This window comes from Salvia hispanica, chromosome 6, assembly GCF_029641045.1.
Source record: "Salvia hispanica isolate PSC_SH4W2 chromosome 6, Shi_PSC_v1, whole genome shotgun sequence".
In the NCBI taxonomy this organism is placed as follows: domain Eukaryota; kingdom Viridiplantae; phylum Streptophyta; class Magnoliopsida; order Lamiales; family Lamiaceae; genus Salvia; species Salvia hispanica.
In genome coordinates this window covers 3,676,828-3,695,930 of record NC_142697.1, presented here as the reverse complement: position 1 = coordinate 3,695,930, position 19,103 = coordinate 3,676,828, and the positions used below count along the sequence as shown (strand labels likewise).

The window sequence follows — 19,103 nt, the reverse complement described above, 5'->3', positions numbered from 1 at the left end:
TGTAATAATATAAGTTGTAAATAAAAATATAGTATAATTTTTAAGAATAATATATTATTCAATTATTCTAAATTCAAAAGTTTATATTTTTCAAGGATAGATTAATAGTAATTCATATTTTTAAGTGGCGGAGTGAGTACTCTCTCTCTCTCTGTCCTAATTAAGTTGCGTCAAATTTTTAGTGATACCGAAAATTAAGAAACTATGTTGAAAATTAGGAGAAATAAATAAAGTAAGAAGAATAAAGAGAGACTAAAGTAGGTGATGTAATAAAATAAAAGTGATTTGATCTTTTATTTTTTGTTAAAAAAAAATAACTCAACTTAGTTGAGGCCCCTAAAAGAAATATGACTAACTTAATTGGCATGAGGAAATATTATTTATTTACTATTGTACTTATTTCAAACAATATTTAAGGTGGTGTTCAATTTTTCTGGATAAAATAATATCAGGATATTATGATTGAGTTGTAAGATTATTTTTTCAGGGGTTAGGTATGACTAATTATATCCATCTAAGATTAAATTATCTCATAAACCAAACACAGTACATATAAGGCAAAACACATCTTTAAATCTTTGTACTTTGATTTTTTATTTCAATAGGTACATTTTTTCCATTTTAGTAAGTCCTTATACTTTTATATTCGATATATTCTAATCTTTATTTAATAGAACTGTTAACTTTTCCGTTATAAAATAACACATCATATATTAATTATTTAAATATATTCCACGTAATATTCTAATTGAAAAATATCAACACAACATAAATTTTTTTTAAAAAAGACAAAAATAAAATCAAACATAATTAGACGGCGGCGCGCGCCATGGAGATAATTCCGACCAAGGCGGCAGAGAAGGAGATGATCGGGTTGACCTGGTCGCCGGAGACGGGTGCACGGAGAGGAGGAGGATGGTGATGATCACGGCGGCAAGCATCGATAACACCAAATTCAGCATCTTGATGTAAGTGTTGATGGTCGGCATCACGATTGTGTCCAGCATGAATACCAAAACCGTCGTTCCGATAACCTCTCACACCTATTCTCGCCATAACTGTTGTAAAATTGAATTGATTAGCTTCTCCTTTTTTTTTAGAAATTAGGTTTCGAAATAATTGATTTCTGGAAAGAGGATTTATCTTCACCTCTGATGATGCAAGCTCGTTTAATCCGAGTAGCTCGGTTAGGGTTAGAGATTGGAGAAAATATTCAGTGGTCCTTCCACACCAAAGTGTCATGATGAGGTGGTGTACTCAACCATTTAATTCTTAACGAATGTCAAAATAAATGACTAGACATGCCAACTAATAGAGTTATTTATGGAAGATATTCATTAAATCACTTTTATAGAAGATATGCATTAAATAACTTTTATAAAATAATGCATAATTATTAATATTGAAATTATCAATATTTTTTTCCTCCTATGTATACACTACATACTTATATATATAATAATCATATTTTATATATATTCATTATCTTTTGGCAAAAAAAAATAGTATAATCACGGAGTGCAATACTTTGTTAGTATTATTTAAATTTTATGATTATAATTTTCTTTATCTTATATGTTTATACATAAAAATATATATGTAAGTGAAAATGCACACAAATAAAAAGTATGATTATAATTTAATTTTTCTATTTTTGTATTGCATTTAAAGAGTTATATGTACTTAGTAACTTGATATGAATTTAAAAACTAACTTATAACTATTTAAGTACGTAATTATATTTATACATAGGAGCAAAAAATATTGCTAGCAATTTTTAGATTTTAAAATTATACAGTATTACGTAAAAGTGGTTTAATAAATTTTGTAAGATTTAATGCATTAAATAGGTTATATATTTACTTAGTAACTTAATATAAAAATAAAAATTAAATTATAACTATATAAGTGTGTCATTATATTTATATATACTATAAGAAGAAAAAATATTGACAATTTTCATATTTTAAGAATTAAGAATTTAAGATTATGCAATATTCTATAAAAGTGATTTAATAAATATCTTCTAAAAATAACTCTATTAGTTGGCATGTCTAGTCATTTACTTTTCCATTTGTTAAAAATTAAATGGTTGAGTACACCACCTCATTATGACACTTTGGTGTGGAAGGACCACTGAATATTTTCTCGAGAGATTGATGTTTCTTCTTCTCATCGTGAGGCCTGCAATTAATTAGAGATTGGTATTTTTGTCTTCTTTTTTATATTTATGTTATGATGCTATTTTCCAATTAGGATATTACGTGGAACGGGTAATCAATTGCTATAACTCATTATTTAATTGCTAACTACAACTAATTTAAGGTCATATGATTTTAGAAAACGTGTGGTCTACAATTTGCCACGTGTAATTTTCGTTTTTATTAATTAAATCGAAAAAGATAAAAAAATCCAAATTAGGATTTTGGATGAAAATGTCGATATAGTGTTCCGAAAATATCAACACAATGCTTTGAGAATGTCAACACAATGCTTTAAGAATGTTAACTCAATGCTTATATTGACATTCTACATGTATTATATTGACATATTTTATATAGTATGTTGATATTTCTGCTGTACGAAAAAATTAAAAAATTTTAAATTTTTTTTCAAATTTTAACTTTGGAACATATGCATGTAGGATATCATTGGAATCCTTATGAAATAATCTTTAATTTGATATATGTTATATGAATTTAAAGTTTTGAGATTTTTTTTAAAAGTTAGTTATAACTAAACATTTAGTTAATTGACATTAATACCATCTTGATATTTTTTGGAATCAATCATATGACCTTATTGACGTTTTTCGTTGATCGTATTGACATTTAGGGATTGATGATCTAAGCCTTCAATTTGAATATCTAATGACTATTATTTAATTGTAGTTAGCAATTAAGTTATGAGTTAGCAATATAACACTCCACTAGGTGAAATATATGTAAATAATTAATATATGATGTGTTATTTTATAACGAAAAAGTTAACGATTCTGTAAAATAAGAATTAGAATATATTAAGTACATACTAAAATGAAAAAAAATTATACAATAACCTATTAAAATAAAAAATCAAAGTATATACATGTGTTTTGCCTACATATAATTTCGGATAGAGAAATTGGTCTCTAAAATCATGAACTTTGCCTAAAATTTGGTATTTCCCATGAACTTTGAAATTGGTATATAATATCACGAACTTTGCATTTTGTTTGGTATTTCCCAAACTCACTCAAATAAGATATTTTTATCAAAATCTTATTTAACATAGGCAATCGTGATATGTTTTATAATATTTAAAACCACTTTTTAAGTTCATAACATGTAGCATAAAAAGTCACGTTGAAAACCACGTTGATTTAATTGTGCCAAGTATGATAAAAAGCCTCGTAAGTTAGTCAAATATAGCAAAAACATGCCGTGGGAAATACCAAACAAAATGCAAAGTTCGTGATATTATATACCAATTTCAAAGTTCATGGGAAATACCAAATTTTAAGCAAAGTTCATGGTTTTAGAGACCAATTTCCCTTTCGGATATAATCTTGAACATCACCTCATTGAAAACCGAGTGCAGTAAATTTCGGTACTTATTTGATAAAGATTTTTATAATCATAAACCCCAAATAAAAGAAGAGTCGTGTAGAGAGCTGATTGGTTCACATATATACAGGTGGCGGGATTTTCGTACAAATTATGGCTCCCTTCCAATCTAAGCGCCGATCCGTTTCTACCGCGCTTTCTCCCTCTCTTCTCTCTCCATTCCCTACTGTCTCTCACACTCAAACCCTCTATCATTGTCAGAGCCTTTTTTCATTCAATCTGAATCTACATTTAACCGCCTTGATTTCAGGTTGCTTCTATTTACTCTTTCCACGTTTCCTTTTCGTATATTATTTTTTAATTTCAATAATTGACGCAAGCTCCTTTCCCGTGAGTTCCCTTTTCCTTCACACCATTGACATCACATGCAGCGATCGATGCCTCTCCAGTTTCCGAATTATCTATTTTGTCACTACTTTTTTCCGCTGATTTTAATTGATCATCTGTAGAATTTCTGTGTGTAAGCGCCTTTGCTGAGATTTCTGCGTCTGTATTCAGTGATATTTTGGAGTAGATTTAGGCGTTAGTGCAATGGAGAAGGAGAGGGTAAAGTATCCGATTGGAGCAGAGCATTACGAGCTGATTGAGGAGGTAGGGACGGGAGTCAGTGCTTCGGTTCATCGCGCACGGTGTAAATCGCTCGATCAGGTTGTCGCCATCAAAATTCTCGACTTTGAGCGTACTAATTGCGATCTGGTAATCTCTCTGCTTGATTTTTTTTAATTGAGTCGCTTAGAAAGCCCCAGCTTATAAGCTAGTTCATACTATTTGTTTTTTGGATTTTGACACATTTAGACTACAGTTGAAAGAGTGAGCTAGTCTATCACTGTTTCACTGGTAAAGTAACAGAGTCTTGTTGCTCTTCTTTGCTCTATTTCTGGATATTGGTATGTTAATAGTTTGATTGGACGGATTAGATTGATAGTATCTTAATAAAATATGACTGTATCGATAATTTGATATTACTCCCTCCGTCCACGAAAATTCGTCCCGGGTTGACCGGGCACGGGTTTAAAGAAATGTAATGGAAAGTGAGTTGAAAAAGTTAGTGGATTGTGGGTCCTACTTTTAAAGTATTAGTTTTATAATAAAATGTGAGTAGGAATGAGTTAGTGGAATATGGGGTCCACTACCAAAAATGGTAAAAGTGAAATTGGACAAATTTTGGGGGACGGACGGAAATGGAAAACTGGGACAAATTTTCGTGGACGGAGGGAGTACTATTTTGCTCAACCTTGCTTGATCATCATCCTGTCAAGTACCGTTAATTTAGCTGAGATCCTCCGGTTATCAACTACTATTTGATTATATTGGAGTTCTTATATATGATTCATATGGTGCCTTATCATCTTATTTAGCTACAACAGTATATTGATCCTAGAAGCTTGCTTTTCTGTTTATCAGTTGCTTTTTGTTTGCTTTTATTTGTCTCTTTGCATGATAGACTTATCAAATTATCTTTCTGATTCTATTGTTGCATTTTAACCCAGAACAACGTTTCACGCGAAGCACAAACAATGGTCCTTGTTGACCATGCCAATGTTTTAAAATCGCACTGCTCCTTTGTCAGTGATCACAATTTGTGGGTCGTAATGCCTTTTATGGCTGGAGGCTCTTGCTTGCACATCTTAAAGGCTGTACACCCTGATGGTTTGGAGGAGGTTGTCATTGCTACAATCTTACGAGAGGTGTTGAGAGGCTTGGAATATCTTCATCAACATGGCCACATTCATCGGGATGTCAAAGTGAGTAGAAACAGTTAGGCAACTGGGTAATGTCCAATAATTTTGTAATTCAAGCTTCTCATGCATATTCAAACAGGTTTCTCAAAAAAATCAATATCTTCGTCATCTTATTTATATTTGATTTAGTACAAATCTACTTGTCAAGCTTTTGAAAACTAACATGTCTTAAAATGAGAATTTGGAGACATCAAAATCATCTCCCAGAATGCTCTATACAGATACGGATGATAAAGTTTGTGCATTTGTTTAGTAATCAGCAAAAAATGAGAAAAGATTTCACAAAGTCATTATCTATTAAAATAGCCATGTTCTGAAAATTGATGAAAATTTAATTAAAAAGTAACCCACACTATCAGTAGTAATATCATGAACTTTTCCCCTTCATGTTTCTGTTCATTAATCTTAAATTAACAGAAGAATGGTCATCCTTCTTAAGGACTACCAGTAGTCATTTCAATTGCTTGTTATTTCAATTTTAAACATAATTAGCTTGCCAAATTCTTCATATTCTATTATTTTAATTTGGGCCTGGCTTTCAGGCTGGAAATGTTCTTATCGATTCACGTGGTGGAATCAAACTGGGAGATTTTGGTGTCTCTGCTTATTTGTTTGATGCTGGTGACAGACAACGCATGAGGAATACTTTTGTGGGTACTCCATGCTGGTATGCTTTGAAATTTGGTGTGGTTTATGCATGGCATTGTCGCTTAGAATTTTGATTTCCTTTATGTTCACAAGTTAATAAATTGTACAAAGGTTTGTGGAAAGGATTGCTGAGTGTATGATGTAGACATATAGCATACCCAGATATGCAAGTTTGAATTGTTCTGATATGATGGTGCTCTCATAATTTTTCCTAATTTCTTTTGGCTTCTCTATGATGAGAGTTGTTTGTGTTTTGTAGGATGGCACCTGAGGTTATGGAGCAATTGCATGGTTATGACTTCAAGTCTGTTCATCTTTTTTCCAAGATTCATGTTTCTGTTTAATCTGAATTTTCTATTGATTTCTTACCTGTTGGATAATTTCTGCAGAGCTGATATTTGGTCTTTTGGCATAACTGCTTTGGAGCTTGCGCACGGGCATGCCCCTTTCTCAAAGTATCCTCCAATGAAGGTTTGTTCAGATATAGTGACTATCTTGTATCCCCCTCTTATATGGACAGTTAATCAAATGTTATAAATGTTATCATATTATGTAGGTTTTGCTCATGACATTGCAAAATGCACCACCTGGTCTAGATTATGAGAGAGACAAAAAGTTTTCTAAGGTTTGCTTTCTCATGCATGTAAAGCCCAATAACAACTTACTTGTTAAATTAAGATGCTATCAATAAACATCTTCTGTGTGTTTGCTAGTCCTTTAAGCAGATGATTGCGAGTTGTTTGGTGAAAGATCCTACAAAAAGACCTTCTGCAAAGAAGTTGCTAAAACATTCTTTTTTCAAGCAAGCAAGATCTAATGATTATATTTGTAGAACTCTTCTGGATGGTCTCCCAGATCTTGGCGCTCGGCTTCAGGCTTTAAAGGTTTTTCCTCTGCGTTGATACAAGCATGGCCTAGCTGGAGTGTCTTCTTTCCTTTAGGTTATGTTCTAATTAAAATTTATGCACTCACTTTAGAGAAAGGAGGAAGATATGCTTGCACAAAAGAAAATGCCAGATGGACAAAAGGAGGAAATATCCCAGGTTTGATTTTTACATCACTGGAGAAACACATGTTTAGATGAATTTTATTTTCATATCACTTAGCTGCTTACAAGCTTCCTCCTGGGGCTACTGTATTTGAAAATAATAACCAAATTATGTGTGAATTAGAAATATGTTCTTCAGCCCTTGGTTTCTCAAAATTAAAAAGAAATATGGCCTTGGCATGTACTACAAATATCTCACTGGGATTGATAACTCTGTTATAACGGTCCCCTCCAAGATGTGTAATTTAAATTTATAGGGGTATATGTTAAGAGGGCACTTTTAGTCTTGTAATTAACACATTTAGTTAAGTATTTTGTTATATGATTAAATCTCAAGGATATTTTTATGTAATTGGACTCAACTGAAAATTCTTTAGCTGTTCAGTTTTACATGCAATAATAAAGGGTATAAAGAGTAAAATTACCCACTTTCTTGGTATTCGATTTTTTTATGGATGGAGGCAGTTTTTTGGTTATGTATTGTACGGGGTATTACATTGGATTTGGAAACTCTAGGTTGTATGTGTATGTAATGTGTAATCTGCAATGCAATTTCAGATGTTGAAGAGACCTACTGCAATAAATACTTCACTTACTTCATTCTTTCATATATTAGGGTACAGCCTAAGAGCTCCTTAATTATGACCTTGCATCCTAGTAGTACAGTAATTATGTGTCATATGCAGCCAGTAGGATCATGACTGAAATGCTATGATCATGGAATAGGTAACAAGTTTTGTGTTTATGAGCAGAATGAATACAAACGTGGCATTAGTGGTTGGAACTTCAACCTTGACGATATGAAGGCTCAAGCTTCACTGGTATATATGCTTCCTGATTCTCATTTGATTTATTTATTTACTGCAGGACACTCATGTGAAGTATATACCTTCTTGGCTTCTTATAGATACAGGATGACGATGTTATTCCTGACAAAGATGAAGAAATACAAGTTAAACAAAATCAATGCCAGCCATCCTCGTCCAAAAGTTCATTAATACTTCAACACCAGTCTTCCTTTGCTAGTCAATATTCTGATGCTGCAGATTCTGTAAGTTTATAATGTTTTCTCCTAGGATGCACTTTTGGTTAAATTTAACATCTGATTTCTTCACAGGATGATTATACCCCTGCTTCCCTCTCATCCGTGGACTCTACAACTTCCAAGTACGTTATCACGACTTGACAATCTCTCTAGTTCTTGTAACATCACACATGCTTTGTATTACTTCCTGTATAATCTTTTGGCTCTGCTCGTATATTTTCTCGCTAATGCATTTAATTAATGTCATAATCCTGTCTCTTCTGGTTGACAAACATAATCACACACCTCAAGTTTCTCACTTTCACACTTGTAACCAAAAAAAATATTATCCTGTTGCAACTGGTTCTCTTATGCTTTTAGTTATAATTCTGCCCATTATTTCTGATCTTTGGTACAATGCCCTGGCTAAGTTTGATCAAATCCCCTTCTTAGTGCTAAATGTGAAAAATCCGATGATGATAGTTGTGCTCCTGGCTCAACTCCGGAGCAGGCAACAATGAATGCTTCCCCCAGCAATGAGAATCACACCGAAAGCAACTTAACAGAAAAGCTGGTCACAAATGTGAACAGAAAACCATTAGATGGGGTCGCAGCAAGTACTAATCAAAGGTATTTCTCTATACTTTGTTCTCTCTTCTTTCAGTTCTTCATTCCAAATGATTTTCTGTATGCTGCTTAGGAATGAGTAGTAGTCGACTCTATTAATATACTGGTTCACCTGCCAGCCATCATCATAATGGGCATCTCATATATCGCAGAAAGTTTTAACTGTATAAAAGTTGTATCAGTACTTTTATTGATTAAATTTGTGATATTTCCCTCACCTTCTGGCTAAAATACTTTTATACCCTTACAACACACCTTCCTATTGTATATTGATTTCAGCCAAAGAGGATTGAATTCTTATCTGGTTTCCTTTATTCTTCTTTGCTTTTCTTTATTTCTTTAGAGGTAAAAGGCTTCTTCTGCTCTAGGATGGTGTATGATAGTGATATTACTCCCTCCGTTCCTTGATAGCTGAGGCACTTCTTTTTGGCATGGAGTTTTAAGAAATGGATGTTTAGTGTGTTAAGTGATTAGGTAATAAAGTAGATAAAGCCAGAGAGTGAAAAAAGTAGAAAAGTGAACAAAGTAGGGAATAAAGTAGAAGAGAGAATGAAGTAAGTAGGAAAGAAAAAGTGAGTTAATTACCACCATAAATGGAACTGACTCAATTATAACGGAACTTCCCGAAATACAAAAACGACTCAACTATGAAGGAACAGAGGGAGTACTTTACTTTTACAACTGTCGAGAATGAGAACGTTTCTGCTTATCAGGAAAAGGCTGAAAGTCTATTCTCCTTTGCGTAGTGAAATTCCAATGTATCAGTCTCTTCTGCAAATCACAGGCCTTTGCCTCATCTCATACCAATTAAGCTGCTTATACACGCACTCTCTCCTTGAAATAAGCTGATATCTATTCAGAACATGACCCACACTCTATATTCCAAGTCCCAATCTTACTTTAATCTGGGCTCTTCTTATAGAAATTTTTTTAACAGTACACGTCCAATCAGATTGACATTATCTTTTTTGATATCTGTGTTTCTTAGCGACAAAGTCCAAAATCAATGTCAGAACATGTCACGTGGAGCACACACCAATCTCCAACCTTCAGAAGCACAACATGACACAATATCCAAAGGTTCAAAAGCAGCAGGTAACTCATCTGCAAATAGAAGTTCTTCCAATTGTCGTAGCTGTATTCTTGAGTGTCAACATGTTTGTGAATTTTCTGATGCAGTTAATGGAGATGATATGGATGAGAAAGCCAAAAACCCTGTTATTCAGCAAAAAGGACGATTTAAAGTTACATCAGAAAGTGTTGAGACGGATAAGGTTTATATCCAGATATCATTTTGATTAATCCTCTTAACTATCAATTCAATTTGATTTTTCCTTCATGTAGGTGGCTGCAGCCCCTTTACTGCAGAAAAGCCACAGCATGCAGGTTTATTTTGAAACTTGAAACATAATTTATTCTGTTCACACGCTTAACTTTTCCATGAGACTGACTAAAGCAATTTTAGTTTGTCGGATGATTGTATGAGATTTGTTATAAAATTATTCATGATCTTTGATTCGCTGACCTTTTAATGTCATTATGAGTCACTGAATCGATTGGCTGACCTTTTAATGTCATTACGAGTCACTGAATCTTCTGTTATTTGCATAGTGTTCATACATTGAGATCCATCATCAGCTTTTTATCTGTCATACATGTTTCTGAAGCATTTGATTATTTGTTTCAAGGATAATCTTAAAGAGAATATGCCAAAAATAGAAGTGTGTATTTTTTATAGGACAGACGAAAATCAAAATAGCAATAGTAGTCTGTTTTTATAGGGTGGAGGGAGTAGCAATTAAGAGCACTCCTAAATTCTCCAGCCACCATGATTCCAAAAGTGGCCTTCTGCTATCCACGTGTAGTTGACTTCCGTCTAAGATAGATGTCTTGCATGAGATTACAAAGTTTCCATTTTGATTGTTAGAAATTCGGGAATTTGGCAAATCCAAATTATAGCGGCCGGGTTTTAACCAAAGCTCTTTACTCCCAAAAGATTCAAAGAAATAAATGGAAGAAGCAAAACCCAAGAACAGTAACATAAGATAAATGGGGAGTATTGGAGCAGCAGTGTATACAAGGCACCACCACTTGGCTGGACCACGATGATGCTGGGTGTATTCTAAGTGTGGCGGAGAAGGTTACTGCTACCACTCTTTTATAGTTATTGATTACAGAGAGAGGGAGAGTTGGCAATGGAGTTTAAATTAAATGTCATCGTTAACTCATATACCTTTGAAAGTGGTGTTGCAATTGCAAATTGGGTCTTAAGTGGTGATTTTATTGGCAATTAACCCATATGTATGTCTGTAGATGCATGTCTGACTGTTTGTCTGCACTACGCATGGATGAACGAATTAAGCATGACCTTTCTTTTGCACGAATACCTCTCAAAATGCGATATATGTATCAACAAAGAAATTATGTACCATGGGTGCCAGTACTCCCCCATATCTTGCTACTATCAAGATTACTTCAATCAGCATTTTGGATATTCCAGGTGATTGCACAGCTTCCAGCAAGTTCTTCACCATGGCCTTCTGAAGCTAGTCCATCACAACACCCTTATAGTCATACACTTTTCGCGCATCTTCAGAATGTTCTACTTACAAACACTCTTCAAAGGGTATGAGCTCTTGATAATACTAGTACTACATTATTACTATTCCGACTGTTCGATTAAGGTCTGGTCTGTTTTGCATTTTCCCCTAACAGGATAATATACTTAGTGCAATGAAGCAAATCTCCATTGGCGACTTTCCAGGTATCATCCATTACTGCAATATTGATACACACCAACATAGCATGTAAAGTTCTTCTCACTCGAGGTGCCCATCAATAAATATTTGCAGATGCAGGGACCATGCCGATGAACATACAATTGGCAGAGAAATCCATGGTATGATAGCTTAGGGGCATGAAGCAAACTTAAATGTGATTGATGATCGAGTTACACGTTTACTTGCCCAGATTTAATCTACTGATGTATGGTTGCCCTTGAATTTGTCGATCCACAATGCATACTAAAAATTATATGTTGCACACTTTTGCTTTTGTAGCTGGAGGCTGCTCATGAGAGAGAAAAGGACTTGATCCGCGAGATAACCGAGTTGCAGTGGAGGTATTATTTTCTCATCCATGATCAATGTAACATCAACCCATAATCAACTTAAACTAGTTTGTAACAAACTTGGCTATATTATGTAGGCTTGTACGTTGTCAAGAAGAGATCCAAAAATATAAAACAGAGAATCACGGTGAAAAAGAACACAGATGCATTTGATGATATTATTATTACCCAAGTTTGATACATTTATTTGAATGTGAAGGTTTAGCTACATTCAGGTTTCCTTTACTCTTTGCTTATTTTTTATTAGCAGGCTCGAAAATCTGAAGTTGTATAGTTTAGCTAAACGTTCAGAAATCTTTTCATTCGTACCAACCGTCTATTTTCTTGTTGGTGTATGAAACAAAATACTAGTAATAGTAACTTTTAAAATATTGCTTCCTAAACTGTCATTTTACTGGGCTCAGCGGTAGACCTGATTTATATGCTACAGTATTTTTACATACTAGTAGCATTAATTACTTCCTCAGTCAAGATAAATATGGAACATTTGGTTTATGGTACGAAATTTTATGTAGTTTTGTTTTGTGAATCACTAAATAGAGGAAAAAATAGAGAAGATATGATTCTATTTTAAGAAATATTTCATTTTTAGTGAGACAATCCAAAAAGAAAAACGTTTTATTTTTTAATGATATAAAAAAAAATGTTTCACATTATTTGTATCAAAGTGTTTGATTGGTATGAGAGTATAGTGCAAGAAAACTAGATAGAGATAGTGTTTTTGGATCGAAAGTAAGATAGTGTCAAGATAGTCCTTTTAAAATGTTGTTTGATACACAAATTAGTTTTGTAGATATAGAATTGTTTTGACAAAAATACCCTTATGTATTCATTTTCTTTTAAACATCTTAAATGTATTTTTTTTAAATTAATTTAATTATATAATTAATTAATTAAATAAATTGAATGATTCACGATTAATTGGTAAATATTATTATTAATTACAGCAAAATTGATTTGATTATTCTTCATTAAGGCACATAATTAAAGCTTACTTATTTACATCTTCTTCTCTAAATCCAAACAATTTCATCCTAGATCATATTCAAAATATCATAAAAAAAATAAAGAAGATTTGTAAGACAACACAAACCCATAGAATTTTGTCGATAGAACACACAACAAATCGACAAGCTCCCACCCCAATCCACGAGAAATGGATGAGTTGCGAAAAATTAAAAAAAAACTAATGTAGTTAGAAAAATCCTCATCTACGGTGGATGAAGAAATCTTCTACAGGCGGAGGAAGAAATCTGTCGACGGGCGAGAGACTACAATCAAACAGCGGCGAGCCTTCGAAATCGTTTGGTTCTCGTCACTTCCCCCTACGAAGAACATAAAAGAGGCCCAAATCAACAAAATCAGTCACGAGGCGGTGGATGTGTCCAAGAAGATGGAAGCAATGTGGTCTTCTTGATAGAGTAGAGAGAGGGTGAGAGGAAGAGGGAATTAGAAGATAGATATGGTAAAGTTGAGTTGCAGAAGAGAGAGAAAGTGGGAGTGAAAGTGGGAGTGAAAGTGGGTATCATGAACAAAAAGCTTACTATCGGAGGATTTTAGGGAGAGTATCCACAATGACTTTAGACTAGCCACAAGCTCCTTCTGATAAGCTAGCCACAACAATCAAAATTAAAAAACTATTTAATTTTAAAATTAAACACAAAATATGGAATTAAATTTACGTCACATATACGGGAAAATTCATTAATTTCATTAAAATAAAAAAAGTAAATTAATTAAAAAAATTACATAATAAAAAAATACATAAAACAAAAAAAACTATCGTCGTGCAGCCCACAACTTTTCAATTAAATCCTTTTAGAGTTGAATATGAGCATCCACTTGGCGCATGTCGGCTTGTGCCTGGAGGCGGCCGATTTCATCGTGAGGTACCCCCTTCGTACGTTGGGGGTGGCCACGCCGTGGCTTGGACCGGCTTCATCCAATGGCGGATCCAGAAATGAAATATCGTGGGGTCGAACCATATTATAAATATTTAAATAATATTTATATTAATTATTTTTTAAAAATATATTTTAATATCAATAATTTATGCGAGTATGGATATTCTTAAAACAACATACTCCCTTCGTCGCACCCTTTGAATACAGATTTAAGAAAATGATGTTTAAAGAATTAAGTAAAAAAAAATAAAATAGAAGATGAGATAAAGCAAAGAAGCAAGATAAAGTAAACGAATAATTATGTTATACTTTGCCAAAAAAAAGACTTATATTATTTGGGACATCCATAGAAAATACGAGTTGCTTATGGCGGGATGAATCCACGGCAACTTGGCGAGGACTGGCCATTGTTACTAGAGAAAATATGTACACATGAATTTGAAGAATGATAAAGTTGTCGCTTGTTAGTTGAGTGAATTGATCATGGAAAGGCATGATAGATACCTTAAAGTTCAATTCCAAGATAATGGGCTTTCTTGAATTAGGTTGAATTGTTGTATGATTAGCATATTCTTTCTTTTTTTTTAAAATCCTTTTTCCTGTAATTTACAGTAGAACATTTTTGCAGGAATAATTTGTTTAGTTATTGTCAACACAAAGGGTGGGGTTATGTGATGCAGTAGGCAAGTACATGTAGCTTCTTCACCACCAATATTGTTTAACCAATTGCAATTGTATGACTGAGTCTTGTTTTCTTTTCTTTCTTCCATATTTTCTTCTTATTTTCAGCAACATATGTAAATACTAATGTTTTTTTCTGACTTTATTGATGGTAAAAGAGTAAATTTAGGCATTTACACCTTTAAATGAATAGAAGAATATAAATTTTATGAATACGGATAAACAAAAGATGCACTGTTTTCATTTTGGTTATAATTTTCCCTCTTCACAGTATCTCCATCATTTATGATTTCCCAGTATAGCTTCAATCAAATTCAGTCACAAAATACTAACACTATTTGCTATCAAAAATATATTTCTGGAAGAGTTGCAACCAATTGTGTTTAAAATGATAGCAACAATAGAATACAACAACAAAGCAACAATTATTGGTGTTAATAGATAATGAATATAGGGTAAAAACAGATGCTTTGTAAAATTAGTGATGATTTCTAATGGAATGCATCTTCTCCCATGTATCAAAAACTTGATTCCTCTGTGCTTGGACTCCTCAAGTAATATCGCAGACTGTTTGCAAGAACCTGCCGCGATTTTTGGGATCAAAACGACACATCAATATCACAGTCGACTCAACAAAACATCGATGCACATTGTCACTTCTATGCTAACATACCTGCTGAAGAGGTTTAATAAGGGCTTTGCCGTTGTAGCTTACATGAAATGTCGCCTTGGCCAGCAAACCCTACAAAGGGGAAGTCACATTTATGCGCAAACCAATGCAATCTACGAAGCTGTAAAATACTAGAACAACCACTGTGAAATAGCCTGTCCGATGTTACCTCAGTGTCGAACTCTCCAGATTTAACAGTGATATTAATATCAGTGATGATCTTTACGAGATCCACCAGCAATCCCGGACGATCGGCTGTTTCTATAGTGAGCAAGCTGCAAACATGTGTAGTGGTGTTTCAAGGTTCGAACTTCTAACACATTATCATTCCAAATGGGTGAGCAATGGCAACATGTGAAAATGGAGAGAGCCGGGCAACGTGTGTTACCTTTGCTCAGGACCATCATCGTAGACATGGATATGCGTTGCAATATTCACATCGATCTGCATTTATTGCATTCATAAAGAATGAGTACATGACAAATAGGGAGTAATTTTGATCTTTCCAGGCTCATCGTCATTTATAAACATTTTTATGAAATTTTAAAAAATGGTCATAGTATTTCTTAAGACGTTGACAATCATCAGCAGACGCAACAGCACGTTGCGTAAAGCTATAATAGAGGATTCAACTTCATCAATTCCAAGCAATTGAACCTTGAAAATCCATGACTTACGGCCATAATATAATTTCTGAAGATAGTTTAGTACTCTTTGAAATACTGAGTATAAAATTATACGATATGATTCCTTTTCCATCTAAAATTCTTTGAAGCTATAATACAACATCCGTCCACAAAAACTAGTATTGGTTGTGGACACATGGGTTTTAATGAAAATTGGTAAAGTAAGTGAGAAATAGAGAGAAAAAGTAGTTGAAGGGTTGTAAGTAGAAACTGAGACTGAGAAAAAAAACTTACTATATACATATATAGACTTCTTTTGGTGAACAGTCCAAAGTGAATATACAGGACTATTTTCGTGGACGGAGGTAGTAATATTTAGTAAATTTATATAACTTATCTAAAATTCATAACTTTAACATGTTTTGCGTATCGCACTATCGCACATAACATTGTGCTAGTTCTCGTAATAATGTCTAGCTTTTTTTATGCATTCATGCATTTAGAGTAGTTTTACATATTGTGTGTATAGAGGTGTAATCAAATTGAGCAGAGCTAAATACTTGAAACCTTGAGCTTGGCTGCGTGCTTATTCCTTACAAGCTAATTAGAGTTCAAGCTAAAATTAGGAATATATTTTAAGTTTACAATCTTATTTGAGCATAACTATGCTTCAAAAAGCTTTATGAATGTAACGACATTAAAATATCCATCATTTAGTATAAATTCTCAAAAAGTAAACAGTACAATATACTATAACTTGTGATTTTCTTCCCAACTATATCTGCATTTTACGAGTTAACTTGAGTTGGTTCTTGTTTTATTGAGTCACACTAAATGAGCAGAAGCAGTCTAAGTCACGAAAAGCTTGGAAACCCTAGAGATATAGTTCTATTAATAGATGAAACTGTATCGTTTTAGGTTTATGATACATAATACTTACATTTAGAAGCATATTTACCTATGATAGAAATTGAACTTACCAATATAAATAATGCATATAAACACAATGGAAAGACCAGATGGTGGTCTGGCATTTCAAAGAATGACAAATTCCATTATTGAAACTCGTATGAAGCATATGCTCTATTAAGTCCTTATCTCCATATGCGACAAAAGCATCTTCACGGCTTCTGTAGTACTATGGCAGTTTCCTACGTAATCTAGATAAAATCTGGTCTTTAGATGTTAAGATTATAAATTTATTCACACTATTCCACGCCTCTTTAATTGTACATGCATGAGAGAGAAAGAGAGAGTTAATACCGTTTGTGGTGGAGTGACGCCAAATGCAGCCCCCATCGCCAACTGAACACTCGACTCCTGGAAAATTAGCACAAGAGCTTTAAGCAAATAAAACTGCGGAAGAAGGTGGCTTGTAAAAAATTTTAAGAGTCAATACCGGGTGAAACTCAAGCAGATTGTTGATAATTGTCAAACGGATCGCCTCAAGAAGCTCCGGATCGTCAACCTTTCTTCCAGTCGAACTGAAATACATGCAATGAAATACGAATAACAGAATCAGCCTAATAATGTAAGGATATGGTTCTATCATAATCCCACTCGTGTTTGAACATTAAAACATATACTAGTAATTAGTTATTTGTCTTACAAATATAAAGAATGATCCACATGAATATTAGTAGTTCACAAATTATAGTGCTTCAGATGAGATGCAAGAAAATGCTTAGAAAAAGAAATCAACAAATATGAGGTCACGTAATTTTGCTGCCTAGTTATGATGACGTTTAATAAAGTAAAAATCATCAAAAGAGCCAAAATATGCAAAATTTATTTACTTGTGCCTCCCAAAAGATTGACTACCATTTTCAAAGGTTTAATTAACTGAAACTCTGATTTATTTAGCCTATAACAATAGCAACTACTTGGAAATGGAAGAGGAAAATGAATTTTACGAGACTTACGCTTTAGTAATGGCAAACTTGTTGTGTTTGCCCGTATCATCTAGGTATACATTAGCCTTGACAACATTCAGTCCAAGACTCTTGAGAGAATTCATCTGAAACATATGCAGTTACCAGAAATTAATAAATGGGCCGCAAAAATTCTATAGAAATCACTGTGTTTAATCTTGGTGTCAAATATAGAATGTTTCTAAACTCCAATATTTGAATATATAAGGTGCACACGCCATACTGTATCGAGGAGAGCTCCAAGACGATCCCCAAAGGTGATTTCAACAATAGTAGCATCTTCGTCAGAATCTTGATCTATTATTACAATTGGGGTGGGAACTACATCCGTATCCTTAGAACTTCCACCCTGTTTCCAAAATCCCAACCATCAAGTTGTCATACAAATAAGTAGGAAACTGATTTGAACTAAGTATAACGGCACCAGCCAACATTCGATACCTCCACAGCAGTAGGTGGTGACGCTTTTGGTATAAATGCACTACTCATGGAAGACGATAGGCTGACACAAAAGCACAAGTGCAAAATAACATATACAGTCGAGCATTGAATACTCAAACTAAAGTACACCTAACAAATAGTTTAGCCTAGCCAGCATTCTCTTCCAAACATAAAAAGTAATAGGCTACCATTTCTATACCACATCAACTTGGTAAAAATCTTGACTCCAACATACGGAATACCTCTCCTGCTTCTCCTCTTATAAGGCCTTTTAGGGGGAGTACTATATAACAAAGTATTGCTCAAAATCATTTTTATAGGGCAAACATAGCTATAAGCTCATTAGTTTCAGCTGGTAATAACAACTTAAGACAGTCAAACCAATTTCTTTGATAGTCACCATTTCTACAAGGATGAACTCCAATACAAAATCAGATTGGTTCACTAGAGAAACACCATAAAATCTTGACATTGCCTTAAAAGCAAGTACAAAATACACAAAATAAAAAGTTTCTAATAAGTTCAACAGCATAAGCTCGTTACTTTTAGCTGGTAAAATAAGCCCAATATATGAAGATATTCAAACAAATTTCTTTTGGGATCAGCAAACTCAAATATTTCCAAAAATTCATATGAAAAACACTTGAAGGAAATACCTTTTCTTGGGATGAATGCATGGCAACTGAAGTGGATCCAACCCAAAAGAGCAAAAAAATGAAGATGCCCTTGAATTAGGTTGCTTCAAATTGGTGTAGAGCCCAAAATTACTGCAACTAGAAGCCATAGATACAGCCATTCTGTATGCCCAGCAAAAGAAAAAGATTCAATCTTGATTGAATCCTATCTCTTCCCAATGCTAGATAGAGTGAGAGTTTGAAGATAAAAAAAAAAGATGGATTTCTGGGGTGGGAAGAAAGCAGGTGTGTGGCTATTGTAGGAGTTCTCTAGTAGCATCCGCCATCACTCACGAAACCAACACTCGACCTGTCTTTATACAGAGCGATTTTTGTCAGCGTCATACTTTAA

The 19,103-nt window shown here is 33.7% G+C and overlaps 2 protein-coding genes across 6 annotated transcripts; one reads left to right on the top strand and one right to left on the bottom strand.

The window, feature by feature from the left end:
- Positions 1-3,725: 3,725 nt before the first annotated feature.
- LOC148923075 (serine/threonine-protein kinase BLUS1-like) lies at positions 3,726-12,207 on the top strand. Of its 5 annotated transcripts, none has more exons than XM_089062007.1 (21): positions 3,726-3,855; positions 4,104-4,301; positions 5,096-5,350; positions 5,890-6,014; positions 6,255-6,299; positions 6,385-6,466; positions 6,552-6,620; positions 6,709-6,879; positions 6,973-7,038; positions 7,796-7,864; positions 7,951-8,094; positions 8,161-8,210; positions 8,551-8,697; positions 9,683-9,789; positions 9,874-9,968; positions 10,039-10,080; positions 11,195-11,320; positions 11,410-11,458; positions 11,547-11,593; positions 11,754-11,815; positions 11,902-12,207. In XM_089062007.1, the coding sequence occupies exons 2-21, from the start codon at positions 4,137-4,139 to the stop codon at positions 11,975-11,977; spliced, it is 1,992 nt and encodes a 663-aa protein (XP_088918133.1). In that variant the 5' UTR covers positions 3,726-3,855; positions 4,104-4,136; the 3' UTR covers positions 11,978-12,207. The 5 variants fall into 5 exon arrangements, 4 of the variants coding, with proteins under 4 accessions (XP_088918133.1, XP_088918132.1, XP_088918134.1 ...); XM_089062006.1 differs by having other exon boundaries at positions 8,521-8,697; XM_089062008.1 differs by lacking the exon at positions 10,039-10,080 and having other exon boundaries at positions 8,521-8,697.
- Positions 12,208-14,746: 2,539 nt separating this feature from the next.
- LOC148923074 (ACT domain-containing protein ACR11-like) lies at positions 14,747-19,088 on the bottom strand. The gene is made up of 10 exons (XM_089061748.1): positions 18,734-19,088; positions 18,078-18,138; positions 17,860-17,985; positions 17,628-17,722; positions 17,105-17,189; positions 16,969-17,025; positions 15,468-15,523; positions 15,249-15,354; positions 15,083-15,151; positions 14,747-14,990 (listed from the first exon to the last, which is right to left on the bottom strand). Exons 1-10 carry the CDS (start codon positions 18,871-18,873, stop codon positions 14,928-14,930), a joined length of 858 nt encoding a protein of 285 aa, XP_088917874.1. The 5' UTR covers positions 18,874-19,088; the 3' UTR covers positions 14,747-14,927.
- Between the last annotated feature and the right edge of the window lie 15 nt (positions 19,089-19,103).

What these genes read in the sequence shown, in the direction of transcription:
- LOC148923075 (XM_089062006.1), top strand. Translation starts at nt 4,137, where the DNA reads ATGGAGAAGGAGAGGGTAAAGTATCCGATTGGAGCAGAGCATTACGAG. An exon ending in GTGGACTCTACAACTTCCAA is followed by an intron (nt 8,211 to 8,520) that starts GTACGTTATCAC and finishes TCCCCTTCTTAG; the next exon opens with TGCTAAATGTGAAAAATCCG. An exon ending in TTACAAACACTCTTCAAAGG is followed by an intron (nt 11,321 to 11,409) that starts GTATGAGCTCTT and finishes TTCCCCTAACAG; the next exon opens with GATAATATACTTAGTGCAAT.
- LOC148923074 (XM_089061748.1), bottom strand. Translation starts at nt 18,873, where the DNA reads ATGGCTGTATCTATGGCTTCTAGTTGCAGTAATTTTGGGCTCTACACC. An exon ending in CACCACCTACTGCTGTGGAG is followed by an intron (nt 17,986 to 18,077) that starts GTATCGAATGTT and finishes TTTTGGAAACAG; the next exon opens with GGTGGAAGTTCTAAGGATAC. An exon ending in ATCTGCTTGAGTTTCACCCG is followed by an intron (nt 17,026 to 17,104) that starts GTATTGACTCTT and finishes CTAATTTTCCAG; the next exon opens with GAGTCGAGTGTTCAGTTGGC.